At 40.2% G+C, this 18,868-nt stretch overlaps 1 protein-coding gene across 12 annotated transcripts in view; it reads left to right on the forward strand.

Moving 5' to 3' along the window:
• The window catches only part of mecom (MDS1 and EVI1 complex locus), a 158,987-nt gene that overhangs the window by 39,805 nt on the left and 100,314 nt on the right, over positions 1-18,868 (forward strand). For all 12 annotated transcript variants that reach the window (XM_016661561.1, XM_016661562.1, XM_007573597.2 and 9 more), the window contains exon 2: positions 17,615-17,940. In XM_016661561.1, coding sequence (XP_016517047.1) covers positions 17,615-17,940 — 326 coding nt within the window. The remainder of the gene's footprint in view (positions 1-17,614; positions 17,941-18,868) is intronic.

Raw genomic sequence — 18,868 nt, forward strand, 5'->3', positions numbered from 1 at the left:
AGTGGAAAGAGGGATATTAAGAACCGAAACAGTCCATCAGGAAATGCAAATCGCACCTTCATGTTAATGAGCAGGCAGCGTACCAGGCTGCCCAGCCGTGGCGTTTCATGTGGAAAAAGCAAGCGCCCACTCTGCCGCCAACTGATTAGTACATTTCAATTTGAAAGTTTAATTAAGTGCCTCTAATACAGATTGTTTTGGAGAGTGACACACAACATTAAATTGTTTGATACTTAATTTGAATGCCTTTGGATGGCAAAAGAAATTTGCCATGCGAGTGCGAGCGCTATCCCAAAGGAGACAGAAGCCGTGGACTTTGTTTAAAACTGATAACTGATGAAAACGATTTTAATGACCAGTGCACTCTTTGACTGTACAAAAGCACAACACTTGTTCACTTTTAATTACAATTGATCTCCATCTGTGTACATGGTTGTGGCATTGTTACTTTAGAGTTTGCATTCTTTCCTCTTCCTCGATCAATCTGTATAAAAAAAAAAATAAAATAGTAGACCGAGATTGATTTTCGGCTGCATGAGTAAATACGAGAGTTTGTTATTAAATTACAGCTGCATGTTAATTTCTTTTGGGAATGCTTCAGACTTTCATTGTGTCAAGTAATTTAAAAGAAGTTTATCTTTGAGCTTTTTCTGAGTTTTAATTGGTTTGCATATGATGTCAATATGATGCCTACAAAAACTTTCTTCCCACAATAGCAAATTATTTTCCTTAACGATGTTAGAATCAGGAGTTTTTGTCCCTAATGCCAATCCAGTTGAGTACTTCATTAAAACATAAAATACAAAATATGATAAAATAGCATCCACTACCTCACTTTTGACCTTTCAGACTGCTGTGTCCATTTTCTTGACATCTACAGATGCACTGTCCAATTGTTGCACATACGTCATTATTAATTTTGAACAGATGATTATGGCACTGTCAGGTTTCTAGAAATGATACCGCAGGATGATGCAGACTTGTGGAGGTCCGTAAGTCACTTCCTGACATCTTGGATGTTTTCTTATTTTCCCCTTTGATATAAAGGAAGCAGTGTGCCAGACGTAAAACCTTAAAATGCATCCCAGGTGTACCACCATTCAACACAAATGTTGTTGGGCAGCTTTTCCAAACAGTATAGTAATGAGTATGCCAACTTTTTAATTTGAAGAAAGGAGTAAAAACAAAAAACAAAGAAAGTATTTCTCTCACTCTGTTTTCATTATTCCTAACTGACCTTACACAGGAAAAGTTGGGTCTTGGTCTTAATGTTGGTCACTGAGGAAAAATAAGATTATGGGTCCTTTTGCAAAGTATGTAAATATCTGGTTCCACACATACAGCAACAGACTTTTGTAAAAGTCTGTTGCACACTTGTGGTGTCTCACTGACAGTTCTAGGGGTTTGCTGAACCACTAACATGTTTATTTGACTAAATAATTCAGTTTGTGACATATTTTGTTGCGATTCCAGTTAATTGTGTTCTGACAAAAAAAAATATAATTGTCTTTGAATATTCACCAATTTCGTATTGGCGAATATGCACAGACTTAGTTTTTTGACACGAATGTTGTAACATATAATGAATAGTCTTTCAGTTTCACTCGATGTAACTTGTCCAGGATCAGCTTGTGATACCTTAGCACAGGAGAGCATGTCACATGATACAAAGAGACAGGTAGTCACTGTAGGCAAAACAGGAAACTGTTACTGTGGTTATAAAAAACCCCCCACAAAATTAAAAAAAAGGAAACAAATTCCTTAACAACACCAATAACATAATGTGCACTGCATTTAGAAAGATAAAAAAAAAAAAAAAAATTGCTATAAACAGTGCAGTTGTTTCCAGGATTCCGAAACGGATCGTTTAAAAGAGCATTAATCACTGAGAATTCAATCTGGGTGTTCCTAAAATAAAACAGTTTACTTTCATACATCTCCTGAGATTTTGTCAAACTATAATTTGCCATCTAAAAATTGTAGAGGTCTAAATCTGCATTTGAATGGTGGTAGAGTTAGTGTAAAATGTTCCAGGTTATGATGTATCAAATTCAGTGATTCATGTTCACCCATTTACTTCATGCTGAAAGTATTACATACACGTTTTCAGACAATCTGTCATTAATTCCCTGGTCAAGCTGCATTAAATATGTACCAAGAAGGAAAACCCCTAAAATGAAAAAAAAAAAAAAAAAACGACAAAAAAATGCATTAAGTCAACAACCTTTGAGTCACTCAAGCACGTTGGAATTTTGCATTGGTGAATATTGGCAGCTCATTGTGAAATAAACACTGAGTATTTAAATTCAAACCAGGTCAATGCAGATGGTTCCCTAACAAAATGTCAGTCATTAAAGAGGAGCATGTGGCTCTCCTTACACTCCCTGTTTGTTTGAATTAGGAATAAGAAACAGTGGATTTCTGTGATCCTTCTCATCTGTCCCAATGACATGCCAAACCCACTAAGCGCGCGCCTACAGGACCTCAGTCTAATCGGAGCTGCTGTTACTGTCATGTTCCTCTCTGTTGCGGATTGCCCTTCTGCATTCCCATCTTAATCTTGCCTGTCATTTGGCAGCTGTCGCCCTACATCTATATCCCACCTGCTACATTCTTCAGAAGCACATTTACACATCCCCTGACTAGATGAAGGTTTGGATTCAGTGTCATAATTGTACTGCATAATGTCATATTATGCTTAGAATTTTACTTGCTTGTTGCAGATAAGATTTGCATATTTAAGAAGCAAAAAAAAAAAAAAAGTAAAAATTACTCAACATTTGATGTTAAAATATATTTATTTGGCAGTCAAGTTGATTACCCTGTTAGTTTTAACAATGCCACGTAGTGTTTACGTCCAGATGCCCATTCAGAGTTGCATAGTGTGTTACACAGGAAGACAACAGTCACCATACAAGGCTGCAATCCCACTGTATTGTCCTGTTAATTCACCTCCTAAATGGAGGGAAATTGACATCCATAACAAATAACATAAACAGTTTCTGTCCTCTGAGGGGGATTTTGTTGCTCAGCGTGCCGGACTGACTGTTAACCCTCCAACAATCATTAAACAAACATCCTCTCTGGGACCTTTCCATGCTTGGGTCTGTTCCACATGTCGCACTAAGGTTTGGAAAGTTTCTGCGGCTGCAGACATTATTGTAAGCAACAAGTCTTGTAACAAAGTTAAGGTGGACTGGCACACCGCTGCAGTAGTGTTCAAGGCACCAGACCCTGAGAAGGGAAAAGAAACAAGCTTCAGACAAAGTCCATTTACATCCAGGATTATAAAATGGACAGTGTCAGGTTGGTAGTTGGTGGACAGCATGTTACATTAAAATGATGTGTTTATGTATATTTATACATACAGTCTGTGTATATTTGAGTCTGTCTGGCTCTTGCCTTCAACTATTTTATGAGGTTTTTTTTTCTGAATTCAGGTGACCCTTTGTGCATGGTAAACAGTGTGGATTGCCCTAGCGATGACATTTCACATCTCATTACTTCAGAACAAAATAAGTATTTTTTTTTTTTTTAGGTTTCAAAAGATGGCTTGAACAAAGACCTTTAAACGGTGTTGCACACACATCCTTCACATTCCTCGTGGTTCCTCCTTCAATTTCTGCTGCTTGTGTTGTTCCCAGTGTGTGTTCCTTCCTCGTGAGTGAGCCCAAGTGATGAGCTTGAGTTTGTCAGATGCCTCAGCCCTAAGTTGAGGGCCATTTGTCATTGGTGGGATTCATTACATGCGTCCGTAACCTTCTCGACAGCCGGGCGCGGTGATCACCGCTGACCCCGGTGACAGGCACAGCACCTTCATTATGTCACCACGGCTACCCTGTCACTACACAAACTCTCTAACTGTCTGGGTGACACCCCTGGGTGAGATTCCAATCTCTCATCCAGAGGCCTGCCTGTCTTGGAGCTTGTCAGTGTGTTTGAGTGCTCATCTCTCTGTTGTGTGTGTGTGTGCGCGTGTGTGTGTGTGTGTGTGCGTGTTTGTGCGTGTGTTTACACAAACCTCTTTGTTACTTTAGGTTGATATATGCAGGATTTCGATGCAGTTTGGTGAAGTTTGGATATGTATGGAATTTTTAAGGTTTTCCAAGCATGGATAAGGATGGAAAAATTAGAGCATAAAAAGAAAATTTCATTTCCAGACTCCCATCCATCCATCCATCCATCCATCCATCCATCCATCCATCCATCCATCCATCCATCCATCCATCCATCCATCCATCCATCCATCCATCCGTCGAGACTCAGAAAAACTGAATCTGGAGAATACAGAGTGTAGACCTGACAGATCTTAGGAACACTGGCCAGGTAAGTCCAGTGTGAACATTGTCTGGCAGAAAAAACTCAGACATTTTTACTCAGCTGCTGTCCTGACAGGGGGACCAGCCCTTTATGTTTCCCTTTAATAAATATTCCAGGCTCAGAGACCGTCCTTTAAATGATCAATCATTTCCTCCCAGGCACATCAGATAAAAGTTTTTGGAGAGCTGTTTCTGGGCTCGTATTGTCCTTCCCTGTGGGATCATTTCAGATAACACACTGGACACCATTATACTATTACCTCTCCCCCCTATTTTTCTAATCAGCAATTATTCAATTATGTTCCATCAGTTGGAGGGTGTTGCCAATGTCACCGCCCCAGGCATTTAGCCCCCTGCTCTCTGTCAGGAGGAGACCCCCCGGGGCCCCGGAGAACGCCTGTGATTAGTGTTGCGTCTGCAGAGAGGTGACAAAATCCCTCTTCAAATATTTTGTCTTCATTTTACGGCTCTGAGATGCAATTATGGAGCAGCAGTTCATTACAGCAGCATGCGGTGCTTCATGTTTTATGCATGCTGCCTATTTAGGGCCTTTATTAACGAGCCAGGGCCAGCCAAGCTGCCTCAGACTGTACTGTGGGGTTGTGTAATGGCCACCAGTGCTTGTGTGTTTTGTGTCAACGTGTTTGTCAATGTGTACTGGGAGTGGGAGCAAGCAGAAGCAAGAAGTAAGAGAGTGGGCAACAGAAAGCGATCGAGCCACAGTAAAGGCTAGGTGGCCAGTGGAAAATAAAAAAGAAATGTGATTGAAAGCAAACCGAATGAGGCGGAGAACGTGTGTGGTCAGTGCGGTGGTCACTTCACCGCCATGCCCTCTTTATTCCCACAGCTAGCCTCATAACGGCGTGGTAGCGTTGGCGCACACTCGTTTGGCTGTAAGGCGGTGCATTGCGTGGGTAGGGGCTGCAGGGGTGACTAACTACACCTCCCTCAGCAGAAGAAACTCCATCTGCATTCAGCATTGAGACAGATGAGGCCAATTTGGCTCCTTAAATTTCTGGGCTGTGATGGATGTTGGGTAGCCGTGGATGCTGAGAGGTTTGTACAAGAGTGGGGAGCGAGATGGGAGACAGGTGAGGAAAGGGAGGAAGAAAGGAGAGATCCAAAGTGAGGGAAAAGAAAGAGAGGAGGGAGGAAACAAGGGTGAAGGAGACTCGGCTCTGAGCATGAGTGCATGGATTGCTTAAATTGATTTATTTATTGGAATTTCTGAGTTCCCTGGTACACCATATTCAGACAGCTGAAACACAGAAAAGAGATTCCAGTGGTTGAAACGCTTAGTTGAATGCACTGAAATGTTGCTGCCTATATGAGGTCGATTTTTGTTTCTGTGAGCCAACAGGGCAGCACCAGGCAAGTTAGGCAACATGACTGACAATATATGAAGTAGGGCTACCAAAGTTGTTCCAGCAAGAAATGAAAGTAACTGCAAAAAGTTGTTTTGTAAAAACAACAGCTTAATACACTCAATTCTCTGTTTATTGATTCAGTGACACATTAGGGGTTTCTGTAAAAAACTCTTGTGACAGATTTTCAATTGGAATATACTTTGGTCTAAAACAATATCAGTGTATTCTTGGTTGCATACAGAAACTTTCTCTCATTGGGAAAGAATAGAATCTCCCAGTGTAAATTCATTTGCCAACTTTGTCATGTATGACTGCTCTGTATTTAGCTCTACCAATTTTCAAATTATGTCTTACCAAATGTCTGGTTGTATACAGAATGATGCTGCCACTTAATATTTCAGGGAGTTAGGGTCAAGTGGCCTGAATAAAAATGTATGCCACACTTCTCAGATTTTTTTATTTGATAAAAGTCTCCTTTTCACTTCACTTCATAATTAAGCACGACTTTATTTTGACCCATCACATAAAACCCCAGTAGAAAATGTTGAAGTAAATACTCTTGCAAGACGCTGTATTTTTCTTCACAAACACAAACTCCAAGATGTCAGACTTTATTTGCGTACACATTCACAGACTTTGACTGGCTAATTGGGCCCCTCTGTTGCAGCGCGCCGCTCCAGCTGCACTGTAGAGCAGCTTGGTTTGATAAGAACTACTATCCTCGGGCCTATATAAATATTTGATCAAGTATAATGGAAATTGTCAAATCAATCTAATTGTGTAATGCATTACGAAGACATCAAACTGAAACAAAGCACATATGCTATCATTTCTTTTAACGACTGGCCCAGGCTGGGCCGGGCCGGGTTGAGCAGGCGGTTCGGTACCCAGGGGGCTTTCCTCCAGGGCTGGAGCAGCTCGCGGCAAACTGCTCTGGATATACGTCTCTCTCTCTCTCTGCTCCGCCTGGTCCTACCTCTCTCACATTTCATCAAAGGAATCAATTTCTCAAATGTGCACACAACTGTGAGCCATAATTATATTAGGAACCAGTGGCAGTTAGCCATGACATGAGAGGATGAAAGAAAAAAAAAAGATGGAGGGGCAAATGCTCAATGTACACATATTTGCATTACCTGGATATTTGAGTTTCAGTTTACGAACTGGCTTCCATTATTGCAAAACATGATTCTGTGTCACAATTTTAGAGATAGTATTGTTCAAATATTTTATATATTTTTACTGTTTGATATTACTGACAGGATGGATGATTTTTCTGAAAAGCCAAGATAAAAATATTTAAAAACATCAATATTCCACATTTCATTTTTTTACCTCCCAGTTCCCAGACATGTGAACGGCAGTGGAATTTCACTTATGGCAAACAAATTCCTAGGTTATTTTATACATGTACATTGTCTTGTGAAAATAGCTATGCAGCTTGATTTTTTTTTCACATTTTCTAATGAAACAAACAAGGCCAAATAAAAAAAAGCTAAAGTTTTTTTTTTTTCCCTACACTTTTTTCTGAAAAGTGTGGCAAATCAGTTTTCAAGTATTGCCAAAGTTCCTTGATAATGAAAGGTCCAGCCTTTCATTATTTGAAAGTGCATAATCTGAACCAATCCGTTATAGCTCTGGTCATATTTTTAATCCAGTTTTCCTGCTGGAAGGTGAACCTGTCATGTCTTGCTGCCTTCCTCAGGTTTTCTTCCAGCTTTGCCCTGCATTGAGACCCATTCATCCTCCAGCAGCATGATGTTCCCACTATGTTTCATTATGAGGATCGTGTGCTGAGGTTGATATACAGTGTTAGTTTACTACCACACATTGTCAGTTTCATTTAAAGTAGAGAGCTAAATTTTTATCTTATTTGACAAGAACACCTTTTTTTCCCACATTTTTGCTTTAACCCTACTTAAGTTATGGCAAACTATAAATGAAACTTCTTAGGGCTTTCTTTTATTAATGACTGTCTTCTCGCCATTCTCTCACAAGCTGTAGATCTCTGCAGCACCTCCATATTTATCTGAGCCCTCCTAGCTTTTTCTGTCTTTAATCCAATTTCACAGACTGTCAGGATAGGTGCACATGTAAATCATCTAAATACTGAAGGAGCTAATTTAGGTTTGTGTATCCTTTCTTAGTTCTGATGACATATTTTGGGAATTAAGACATGAAAAGACACCCATCCTTCCATCCAGCCTCTTACACCAGGGGTGCCCAAAGTCAGTCCTCGAGGGCCGGCATCCTGCATGTTTTAGTTCTCTCCCTGGTGGTAGTTACAACCTTTTCAGCATGCCAATGTTCTTCTTAGACCTTCTAATGAGCCATTATTTGATCCAGGTGCATTAACCCTGGATCACTTCACAATTATGCACTAAAACATGCAGGATGCCGGCCCTGGAGGACCGACTTTGGGCACCCCTGTCTTACACCCTTAACCCACTGGGGTCAGGTGGGTTGCTGGTGCCAGTCTCCAGCTGTCAAAGGGCGAGGAGCGAGGTACACTCTGGACAGGTCGCCAGTCCGTCGCAGACATGAAAAGACGTGATGTTCGCAATAAATGTCTCTTGAAATCCAAGAACAATGTTGAGCCCTGACTGAACTCGAAAGGAGTAAAAGTCTTATCCTGGTAGGTTTGCAGTTGTGTCAAACTCTTTTTAATTTGAGATGATTGTACAGCGCCGGGTGAGTTTGTCAAAGATTAGTAAATTCTTTATATCCATCTGTCCGTCTGTCCATCCACTGGAAGGCTTATGGAGTTCTTTGGTCTTCATTTGTGTCTGGATTTAATTTGGTAGATGGAAAGAGCCAAATACAAATACACATCAGACTTCTCAGATTTCTTTTTGTAATTAAAATGTGAAAACTATGGATTTGTTTTCCTTCAGCTCTAATATTATTTGCTACTATTTGGTGGCTCAAATAAAATAGCAGTAAACTCATAAAGTTCAAAGGGTATAAATACTCTTGCAATGCACTGTAATTCTCCATTCTTACACTGTGCTCCTTGTTCCCCGTTCATCCTCCTTCTTTCCATTTTCACTCAATCTCTCTTTTCATCTCCAACATCTGGGGCGTGAGCATGTAATCCCGGGTGCTCTCCTTCTGCGGCTGATGTATGGCTTTCGGAAACAATGCGAGGGCCGGGTTATTATTCTGTTTGCTTTGCATCTGACAGGCCTGAGTTAGCGTCCGACTGGGATCCTATCTCATTAGGCCAAATGCGGGGCTAAAACAGTCATAAAAATCATTTGGCAACTGGCAACCCCACTTAGGAGCACCTGTCAACATGCCGGCTGAAGATAAACTCCGCAAATTAGAGTCGGGACCTAGATTGAATCAGGGAGCAGGGGTAAGGAAAGAGAGATGCCCATGTGCTCCGTGCTGCCGGAGACTTAATGGTATGAAGTGGTTTGGTTTATGTGAGGACTTCCTTGTTGATGATATCGATTGTGGTGTTAGGACTTAATCTGCGTGTGCATTGGACATCCATCTCTTTGCTCAGGACTTCATTCATTAGCATTTCATTAAGAATAAATGTGATTTGTTAATCCTTCATATTGATTATTCCACTGCTGTGATTAATCTTTTGACACAAGTAGATCAAGTAAAGAATTGATCTAGAACCACATGCTTCTTCACTTGGTAATCTCACCAGATTTTGACAAACCATGTTTTTCTTCCGTCATCCAAACAAATATTCCCTTGACTTCTCTCTATTACCCCTGCAGACCCTTCTCTTTGCCTTTGCTGTATCGTTCCCCTGTCCCCACCCAGTCTCAACATACATCTTTATCAAGCGCCTGTTGTCAGACAACATTAGATAATTAATAGGCCATTTGTCAGGCCTGTGAGAAACATGTTAAAATCCGCGTGCAGCTCCCCAGATAAATCCTGTGGCGGACACACAGGCCCCTTTGTTGTGTCAGGCTGCCGTCGGAGCTGCAGATTTACCAATAAAAGACGCTCATTATTAATCACAACTAATGCTAATTAATTACAGTAGCTCTGTGTGGGTGTGCATATGCGTGTGTGTGTGCGCGCACACAGAGGGACCGGCTCGAAGTTTATAGTCGTTGCAAGATGTTAATTGGTAACTCAGTGCAGGGGCCTTAATGGAGTGTTTTCCATTTGGGGGGAGAGTAGTCAACAAGCAGGAGGGTGACAAACAGAGACAATGCTCTCACTAATTAAGATGGTGTTTAGAGCACTCCCACTATAGCATGGACTATGCATGTGTGTGTGTTTTTATGTTTATGCTCATAGGTTATGAACATTATGGATAGCTGCTTAAAATAACGTAAATCCACATGTGGCACTATTATCTGTTTTTATCATGGACTAGGAAGTTATGTTTCCAGTGGCAATAATAATAATAAAAAAAAAAAAATCTAATTTTTTGCACTCTGTGAGCACCAAAATTACAGAATACAAATCCATCGTTCCTTTAATTCATCTTTAGATATTTTATATTTAAAGCTGTTTCTGTTTATAGGAATTCTTAAAATTTGTAATTCCAAGAGCAACTGAGTTCTGTTTCAAAATGTCCTCCTAGAATTCAACCTGGTCTGACTGAAAAAAAAAAAAATGGGATAAGTAATTGTCATAAAACTGTATGTGTGTAGAGCAACCAGCAGATTTGAGTGCTTGTGGTTTGTATCAGTTGGTTCCACAGTCACCCCAGTGGACCCATGGACCAAAAGACTCCCCAAAAGCGGTGTTAAGGCCTCCATTACGCACAAAGACAGAGTTAATTAGGAAGCTTATTCCCTCTCCTGAGGCCTCGGGGCTCCTATACGCCCTGCTGGGGGAATGCAGGCCAGCACTGACACACTGTAATTAACGGCTCTTACCAAATCAACAGCAGTCAGTGAAAGATAATCATTTTTATTTTGCTGTATTTTAGTCCCAGTCTCTCAGGGTTTCCAGCAAAAATACATTATAGATTACGAGAAAACAAATTTGAGACATTTGTGAACTAAAACCGAACTAACAGTGAACATTAGACCAACATGAGACAGTTTAAAATCCACCATTCAACCACTTGATGCACTTGGATACATCTCAGCTTAAAGAACAACATCCAAAGTATAAACTTTGTAGGGAAGAAGTTAACAAACTTTACCCCTTTACTATACGCTTCTGATTGGCTGTACTCTCACTGCACAAGACCTAATTATTCATTTGTGTTAGGTGGGGGTACCCAAGTCCAGAGTTGCTATTCTGCAACGTTTAGCTGCATCCCTTCTCCAGCACACCTGAATTAAACGAATGGCTCATTTCCAGGCCTCTAAGGATCTGAATCACTGAAATCTGATGAGCGAATTCAAGCATTTAATTGAGCTATGTTGGAGCAGGGATGGATCTAAAAGTTGCGGGGTGGTAAGTTCTCCAGGTCTGGACTTGAGCACCACCTGTGTTATATCATTGTTTATTAGTGAAAATGCACATGTGCTTCGGATAAAGACAAAACGTCTTTTCTGGGAACAAAATGTTCGGAGCACAGCGATAAACATAGATGCACTTATCTGTTGTAGCCAGTTTCTCAGCTAAAAACCTTTCAAAAGCTTTGACCTGCCAGAACCAATTCTAGCCAATTAGGATTTCTCTGCAGCAAATAAGACAGCAAATAATGCAAGAAGACAATTATGAGGGCCACCTCTTAAGGTTTGGAGTTCATTCTCATATTTCATTATAATAAGAGATCACATCAGTTGGTCATTACACATGTTTAAATGAGGATCAGCAGTTCATACACTGCGGCACATCCGACACGAGCGGAAATATTTTTGAAAGTTTCTAAAGTGTACGCGCTTGTCTTCTTGTTTATGAATATCCTTGCCATAAGTTAAAATACAATATTTCAGCAGGTTTGACTATAGAGTGAAATTATTAAAGCACAGTTATCATTAAGAAAGACAAAGCAAGAACGATGAGATTCATGGAACAACAGGGAAAGAAGGGGTTGACTATGTCCACAGGTAGGTTATTCTCTGTAAACATATGTATCCATTTGTCCCGTGGGTTCGTTCCCCTGGCGTCCCGTCAGCGGTGGCTGGGTCACACCTCCATTAGGGGCTTTGTCACAGTGATTAATAGCTCTTTCTATCATCTTTAATTCACTCCCTCATGATGGCGGCGCTGCTTGCTGCTCGGGGTAATCATGTGATGTATGAGTCTGCCCAACACCTTGTGGCAGAGGTGAAAATCATTCCACCCATGCAGATAGCAGGCCTGGGAACAAATGTTTTCCACCCTTAATAAAAATTTATGCATTTGATATCAAGTGCGAACACTTGAATGCATGATGTATAAGCACGTGAGTGTGTGTCTGTGTTTATGCAAAGTGTCATGATGTATCTTCCTCTGTTAATGGCTAATTTAGTCAGGGAGATGAAGTCGTTTCTCTGACTGTTTCACATTAAATATTTCACGTTGAATCATTTGAATGTCTGCATCACATTGTCCTGAAATGCATTTTACAAGTGTTGGTACTACATGAGCTTTTTTTCACGTCTTGTCACGTTAAAATCACAAATTTAAACTTTAACATGTAAAAATCTGATAAGTGGTTGAAGGGTTGTTGTCTTACTGCAGTTTCTCAATAATTTTCTTTCATGCTCCCCCTAGGGAATATAATTTTTTGTCACACCCCACCTCATAACGTTATATTGAGAACATGATAATCTTTAGTTATTAACAAACCACTATAACCACTGTACAAACCACTGGCTCCAGCATTCTGCATACAATCGCCTGATTACCAAGACATTGTTCAAAGATATTTTATTATGTTTCAAATTTAAAGATAATACATACTGTTTCCTTGTTAGGTGATTTAAAAAAAATGGTTTGCACTGCATGTCATGTTGATGTACCAGAGTATCATATATTACATACACTATATTTATCAAGGAAATACAGAAACACTGATAATGTGTCCTCCATTGAGCACCAAAGCAATGGCGGTCCAAGCAATATTCCACATTCAGGCTGTAGAAAGAAGCACCAGGTACAATCCAGCATCTCACACCCGGGTGTAAGATACTAACAGGAAAGGAATGCATGGAGCGCCATAATCAATAGCTGGCATAGTATATAGAAACATCTGTGTGGAATACAAGCTGGAGACCCAATGTCAAAGTGGGAATTACCTGACAAAAGGTGGAAAATGACCAAGGTAAGATGTGGGAATTCCAGATTCATACCAAAAAAATGGTAATCAACTATTCAGATTCGGAAATTATGATTGTTGATAAGCAACAGAGGACAGCCGTTGTGGTCGATGTGGCCATCCCCAATGATGGGAAACATCAGGAAAAACTAACAAAAAAAATAAACATAGAAACTGGAGAAATCCCAAAGGCTCAGAGAGGAGCTAGAAAGACTCTGCCAGGTAAAGGAAACTGTGGGTGCCCGTGCTCATCGCTCCAACAAATACCTGGAGAAACATCAGACATCTCAGTCCAGAAGACAGACCTTAAACAACTAAGAAAAACTAAGACCTCTGGTAGAAGACCAAAGCCAAGGGGGAAGGAGGGGTGGGTGAGAGAGTTTTTTTTTTTTTTATTATTATGCATGGGGCACTTTCAGTTTCCTATTTGGAAAAAGGAATGAAACATTTTCCTTCCTCTTCCCAGTTATATGCTAGTTTGTTTAACAACATAACTTAAAGTCCCAAGAATGTACAATATGGTTGTGGCTGTAATGTAACAAAATGTGAAAAAGTTTAAGGGGTTTGAATAGCATTTCTTTTTCTTTTTTTTCCCCCATCAAAGATCCTAATGCATCTCAAATGTGATGTTGCTCTCAGCTGGAGTTCCCCTTCTTTACCCCAAATTCCTTCTTTAATGAGGGGCGTCAGCTTCCACTAATCAAGTAATGTCCATCACTGAACAAACAAATTGCTGTACAGAGGTCGGGACACAGAAATCCACGCACACACAAATGCACACGGCTATCAGATCATCTGTGCAAACTGTCCCAGTTGCCCCGTGCAGCTAAGCCATGCCACGGTCTTTGGCTTATCAATCATCTACATGTGAAACCACAAATTTTAAACCTCCAAACACAGCCTATTTGTTTTCATCCAACGTTTACCTTACAGAAACGTATATGTTTATGAGCTGAAATGCTCTCATTGAAGCCAGTGGACCGAGAGAATATCTGGCCTGAATCAAATATAAACTTCGAGCCCAGCACACAAGGGGAAATGTCAAGAGGAGAAACAGCAATGGAGGGATACGGTTACCTTTAAAAGCCCTTGTCCCTCCACCATATGGCAGACTTCTCATCTAGGCTTGTAACCATGTTACACAGTCTGCACGCTGAAATTCACGTCTCGGGCTCCCAGAGCTGCAGTACATTGAATTTCATGCCTGCCCCAGCTCAGTCAACTATTTAAAACACTTTCCCCCTGAAGAAAGCTGGGCGCACACATTGTGTGTGCCAAACGCAATGGTTGCACAGACCCTGTAATCTGTTGTTGCGCCAAAGAATTGCTTTAAGAAATATTCAACTTATAGATGTAGTATGTTTCTATAAATACTTTCTACACAACAACAAAAAAAAACACTGACATATGTTTGTAACCGTAAGCTGAGTCAGCACTTTGCGCTCTTGCAGAGATTTTCCTTGCAGCAAACAAACTTTGACAGGACTTATGATTCCTAACTGGCAGAGGAAAACAGCTTATGTTCCACTTATTCTGCATTTGACACCTTTGCATTCCTTCTGGCATACTGTGTGCACTGACCTTGAAGTTCCATTGGCTGATGGATATGTGAACACAGTGCTGTGGGCTTTATGTTATCTTTCTTTAATCATAAAAGTACAGTAATTTAGCGAAATCCTTGAGGTAATTCCTCAAGTTTGTGCCTGGCTGCTTGTTGCCAACCAAGGTGACCTTTTTGAGGCAATCAGAAGTATTGTTCATTAATGTCCAGTGGGAGCACAAAGTTTTTGTGTGTATCTGTTTGGATTAAGAATCCACAGCTGACAGCACAGAGGTACAGTGTCACACAGGAAGCCCTTTAGGAATGTTCCTTCGAGCAGGGATGGGTTGTTGAGCCTCATTAGCGGAGCCCCCTCTCCCCGTGACCTGTCAGCCCACGTTAGGCACAGCTCAACGCAAAGCGGCAGATTCCTGCGGATCATTTCCGGCTTTTAGTGTCCGTCTGTCTCGCTGTGTGACACCTGGCCAGCAGTCTGTCTTGTTAACTCCCTTGTTCATCACCTTGCTGATTTGTCTGAAAGTGTGCTTGGCTTTCAACTAATCTGGTGCCTTCTCTGTGGTTACATCTGGGATTGATTTTCTGCCTGTTCTTTTATTTTCACACTCAAGCGGATTCTCTATTTTAAATGTTTCTTTCAACTTACATGGAATATAGTAGCAGTATTAACCAAAGCTCTGAACAGGGATACCTGGCTCCAAAGTGGGCTGCCAAAACTGGGTTTTAATCTCTTTGCATGCGAGCAGACTCCCTGGCAAATAAACTCCAGTAAAATAATGTGTCTGATTTTTGAAAGGATATAAACTCCACTATTAACGGTAAGCTTCTGCTTCCAGCGACTATTGAAGGGGTTACTGGAAATAAGAATATCGCTTAAATATGGAAAAGCCATATTCTCTTCATATATGCTTCCGACCAGAGGAAGCATGAGTTTCTGTTGAGAAAATGACATTAACTAAAGCATGTGGTCTTGACCAATTATCAGCAGAGCACCTGAGGTACGCTAATCAAAGAGTCCACGGGTTGCTTTTACAGGTTTTCTTAAACATAACATTTTACCTGAGTCTGTTATCAGTACTTTTTGTGCCATAAGTAAAAGAAAAAACTGGGAAGATATTATTGATAATTACAGACCAATTGCCTTGCCAAGTGTATTAACTAAACTCTTGGAAGATATTCTAATAGGAAGACTTCAAGAGTGTATAACACACTTTGACATCATGCTAAAAAAGAGTTGTGTTATAATAGCTACAACTAAGGTGGATCCGAAGAAGAATGCTCCTTGTCAAGTTTTGAGTTTGGTGAATAAGATAATATGTTGGCTTGCAAATGTAGGATGCGTAGAGATGAGCTTAAAGTGTCCCTTTTTCGAGGGACACTTCCTGTTATGTGGCTTACTTGTGGTTAAAGACATAATGAAGAAAATACAAATAGCCTCAGGATATTTATAGAATCCTCCTCAGACTCCCAAGATGGACATCTGCAAGTCAGATGTTTGTCATGAGCAGCAGTCCAACGTTTCATTCTTTGATGAGGAACTTCATGTATAAATCTGTGGATGCTTGGACGTATCAAACAACTTCATAGTAACAACTCTGACAACTGCAGCATATTAGCAATATTAGATATACATCTAGCTTTCTTGAAATATTGGAATAATCGCTTTTGTGCTTTGTGTTCTTTTTTTTTACTTGTTTTATTTATTATTTATTTATTTTTCTAACTCGTATGGACTAATTTCTGTCTCAAAATAAAGACTTACTTTGCCACCATTAAGATCCACCTGCCTATTTTGGCACTCTGAAGAAGTCCAGTGTGGATAAAGGGGTCAGACTTCTACATCCTGTTTTATTCCATTCACAATTAACCCTCGTGTGATTCTGTCTGTTTTTACTGCATGCTGAAGAAAGAGTTCAGGAAAGGGAAATATAAAACAGTCAACACTGTACAATAGCAGATCATTCTAGCCAACAATGGCATCAATGCAATCCAGTAGCAAACATGCCCTGTTTGGACTGCAGGGCCCACCAACTTGTTATTGATCTATTCTACCAGTAACAGTCTGACCAGATTTCCATGGATATACATTTGGCTCTCTTTACTCTGGTACTAAATAAAATCCAGTACCAAGACCAAGGAACAAGGTGCACAAATCACAGATAAAGCTGTAGAGAAGTTTAAAACTGTAAAATAGAGTACTGTCTAATCCGTCATTTGATAATTTCAACAATGAAATGGAACTTAAAAAAACAAACAAACAAACAATCAATTAGAAAAGCATCCAATAGGCTCACGGTAACTCTGGAGGATCTGCAGACATTCACACTATGAGTGATGGAAAACCAAAACTCCACATCACCTTTCAACACACCACCTGAAATATGGGGTAGTCAGCATTATGCTGTTGGATTTTGTTGATGGTAAAATGAATGGAACTCAGTACAGAGAAACACTGGAAGGAGACATGTTGGAGGATTCAAGAAGGCTTTTGATTGGGGTGAAGCTTCATCTTCAAGCAGGACCCTAAACATGCAGTCAGAGCTACAATGAGATGGTTTACATGATGGGTCTTAAACATAAATTAACCTGCATTTAATAAACCAAAATCAAACTGCTTCATTAGTATGCAAACAAATATTGCTAATGAGACACTTATTTGACTGTTGAGTGACATGTTTTAGCAGCGACATGTCTAAACTTAGCAAGACACCAGCTCTTAAGGAGAGGGGTTTTAGACCACTGACTTACACCAAAGCATATTCATGTTTTGAATGACCCATATCAAAATGAAAATGTGATTGGCAGAGGTGAATGAGTCTCAATTATTAGATTTTGTACAAAAATTGAAAACAATGTTATCTTTTTTTCCCTTCCTCTTTAGAATTATGTACTACTTTGTGCTATTCTATCACATAAATACCAAATAAAATGCACTGGTTCTAATCTGAGAGCATCTAAAAAGGTTCAGAGTGAGTACTCCTTTCAGCTACTTTCATTTATATCCCTTGCTGCGTCGGTCATTGAGGCTCTTGTGTATTTTTATTTTTGTACTTGAAAGATCAACAAAAACTGAGTAAACACTTCTGGGGAATTTTTGTCAGCACTCATGGCGAGAAAACATATTTCCAGTGTCTCATCAACAACCAAACATAACTAAGCATCACCCTAAACATAGTTATGTCATTCACAGGCGATGGCAACGATGACTTTGGCTTCTTTCCAAGCAACGTGTTGGACAACGCATGTGGCTCCGATGGCGATCCTACACCTTCTTCAGCCCTGACAGACGATCCGCTCTCTGACGACGAGTCTTCACCTCAGTCACTTCAACAAGCCAGCATCTTTTTTCCTCAAGGCAATTTAACCATTCCTCTGGACTTTGAACTGAGAGAGTCAGCAGTTCCAGGTGCAAGTCTGGGTATCTGGAGCCGCAGGAAGGTGAATATAGGAGAACGCTTTGGACCATATGAGGGGGAGCACGCCCCATGTCTCCAAGACCCTATGCAGGGCTGGGAGGTAAGAACATGCATCTCTTTTGCTTTTGTTTGTCAGGTCAAATTTTAAGTAAGTTCAGCAGTTGCAGGCCCCCAACTGTCCATACTGTAAAGAATATTGTATAAAACAGTTTTTTTTTTTCTTCCATCCACATGTAAATCAAGACATCTTTGATGCACGGGGTGCAAAGGCAGGGACAAATAGCTTTACACCAGTGCTTCTTTTACTGAAAGAATCTAAAATCACAAGTATGATTTTCTGCTCCAGATCTTTTGCTTGCAAACTTTGCCAATCTCGTGTAAGTGCTCCACAGAAATATATTTTAAAAAATCCAGAGCGACGTGGCTAGAACCTAAAACAAACAAAGAAGAAGTCTTGTTTATTTGGTTCTTATTTTATGTTTTTTTTTTGTTTGTTTTTTTCCCCCAAGGTCTACATAGTATTCTGGCTTTGCAAATTCAAGCAGTCAAATAAAATAAAAATAAAAAAAAAAATCACTTGGATAGATTTCCTGAATCCAGGTTAAAGAAATTTGTACTTGTAATAGTGTGTTTTAAACTTTACTGCTAGTATAAACATGAACATTTCAGCCACATTCTTTTTCTACGTTGGCAGTAGCTCGTTTCTGACAAAAAGGGGTTTTCCTTGGCCAGCATACAGTTGTAGCTTTCACATAGGTTCTCTTTTTATTTCCTCCCATGTCGTCATGTTCACATTTAGCCCAGTGACCACAAGGCTGTTGCAGTCGTTTGTTGCCCAGTGAGGTAATGTTAGCTCCGAAAGAAAGAGAGTTGAGGTTGTGCTCTTAGCTCAATTAAAATGAAAAGCCATAAAGCCCTCCTTCGTCCCGGTTAGGGACCCAGTGCGACCATTGCCAAATCACATATTGGTCAGCGGGCACAGAAAAAAAAAAAAAAAAACTGGAAAATGAGTGAAAACCTTTGACATG

This window comes from Poecilia formosa, unplaced genomic scaffold (assembly GCF_000485575.1).
Source record: "Poecilia formosa unplaced genomic scaffold, Poecilia_formosa-5.1.2 Scaffold335, whole genome shotgun sequence".
Classification (NCBI taxonomy): Eukaryota; Metazoa; Chordata; class Actinopteri; order Cyprinodontiformes; family Poeciliidae; genus Poecilia; species Poecilia formosa.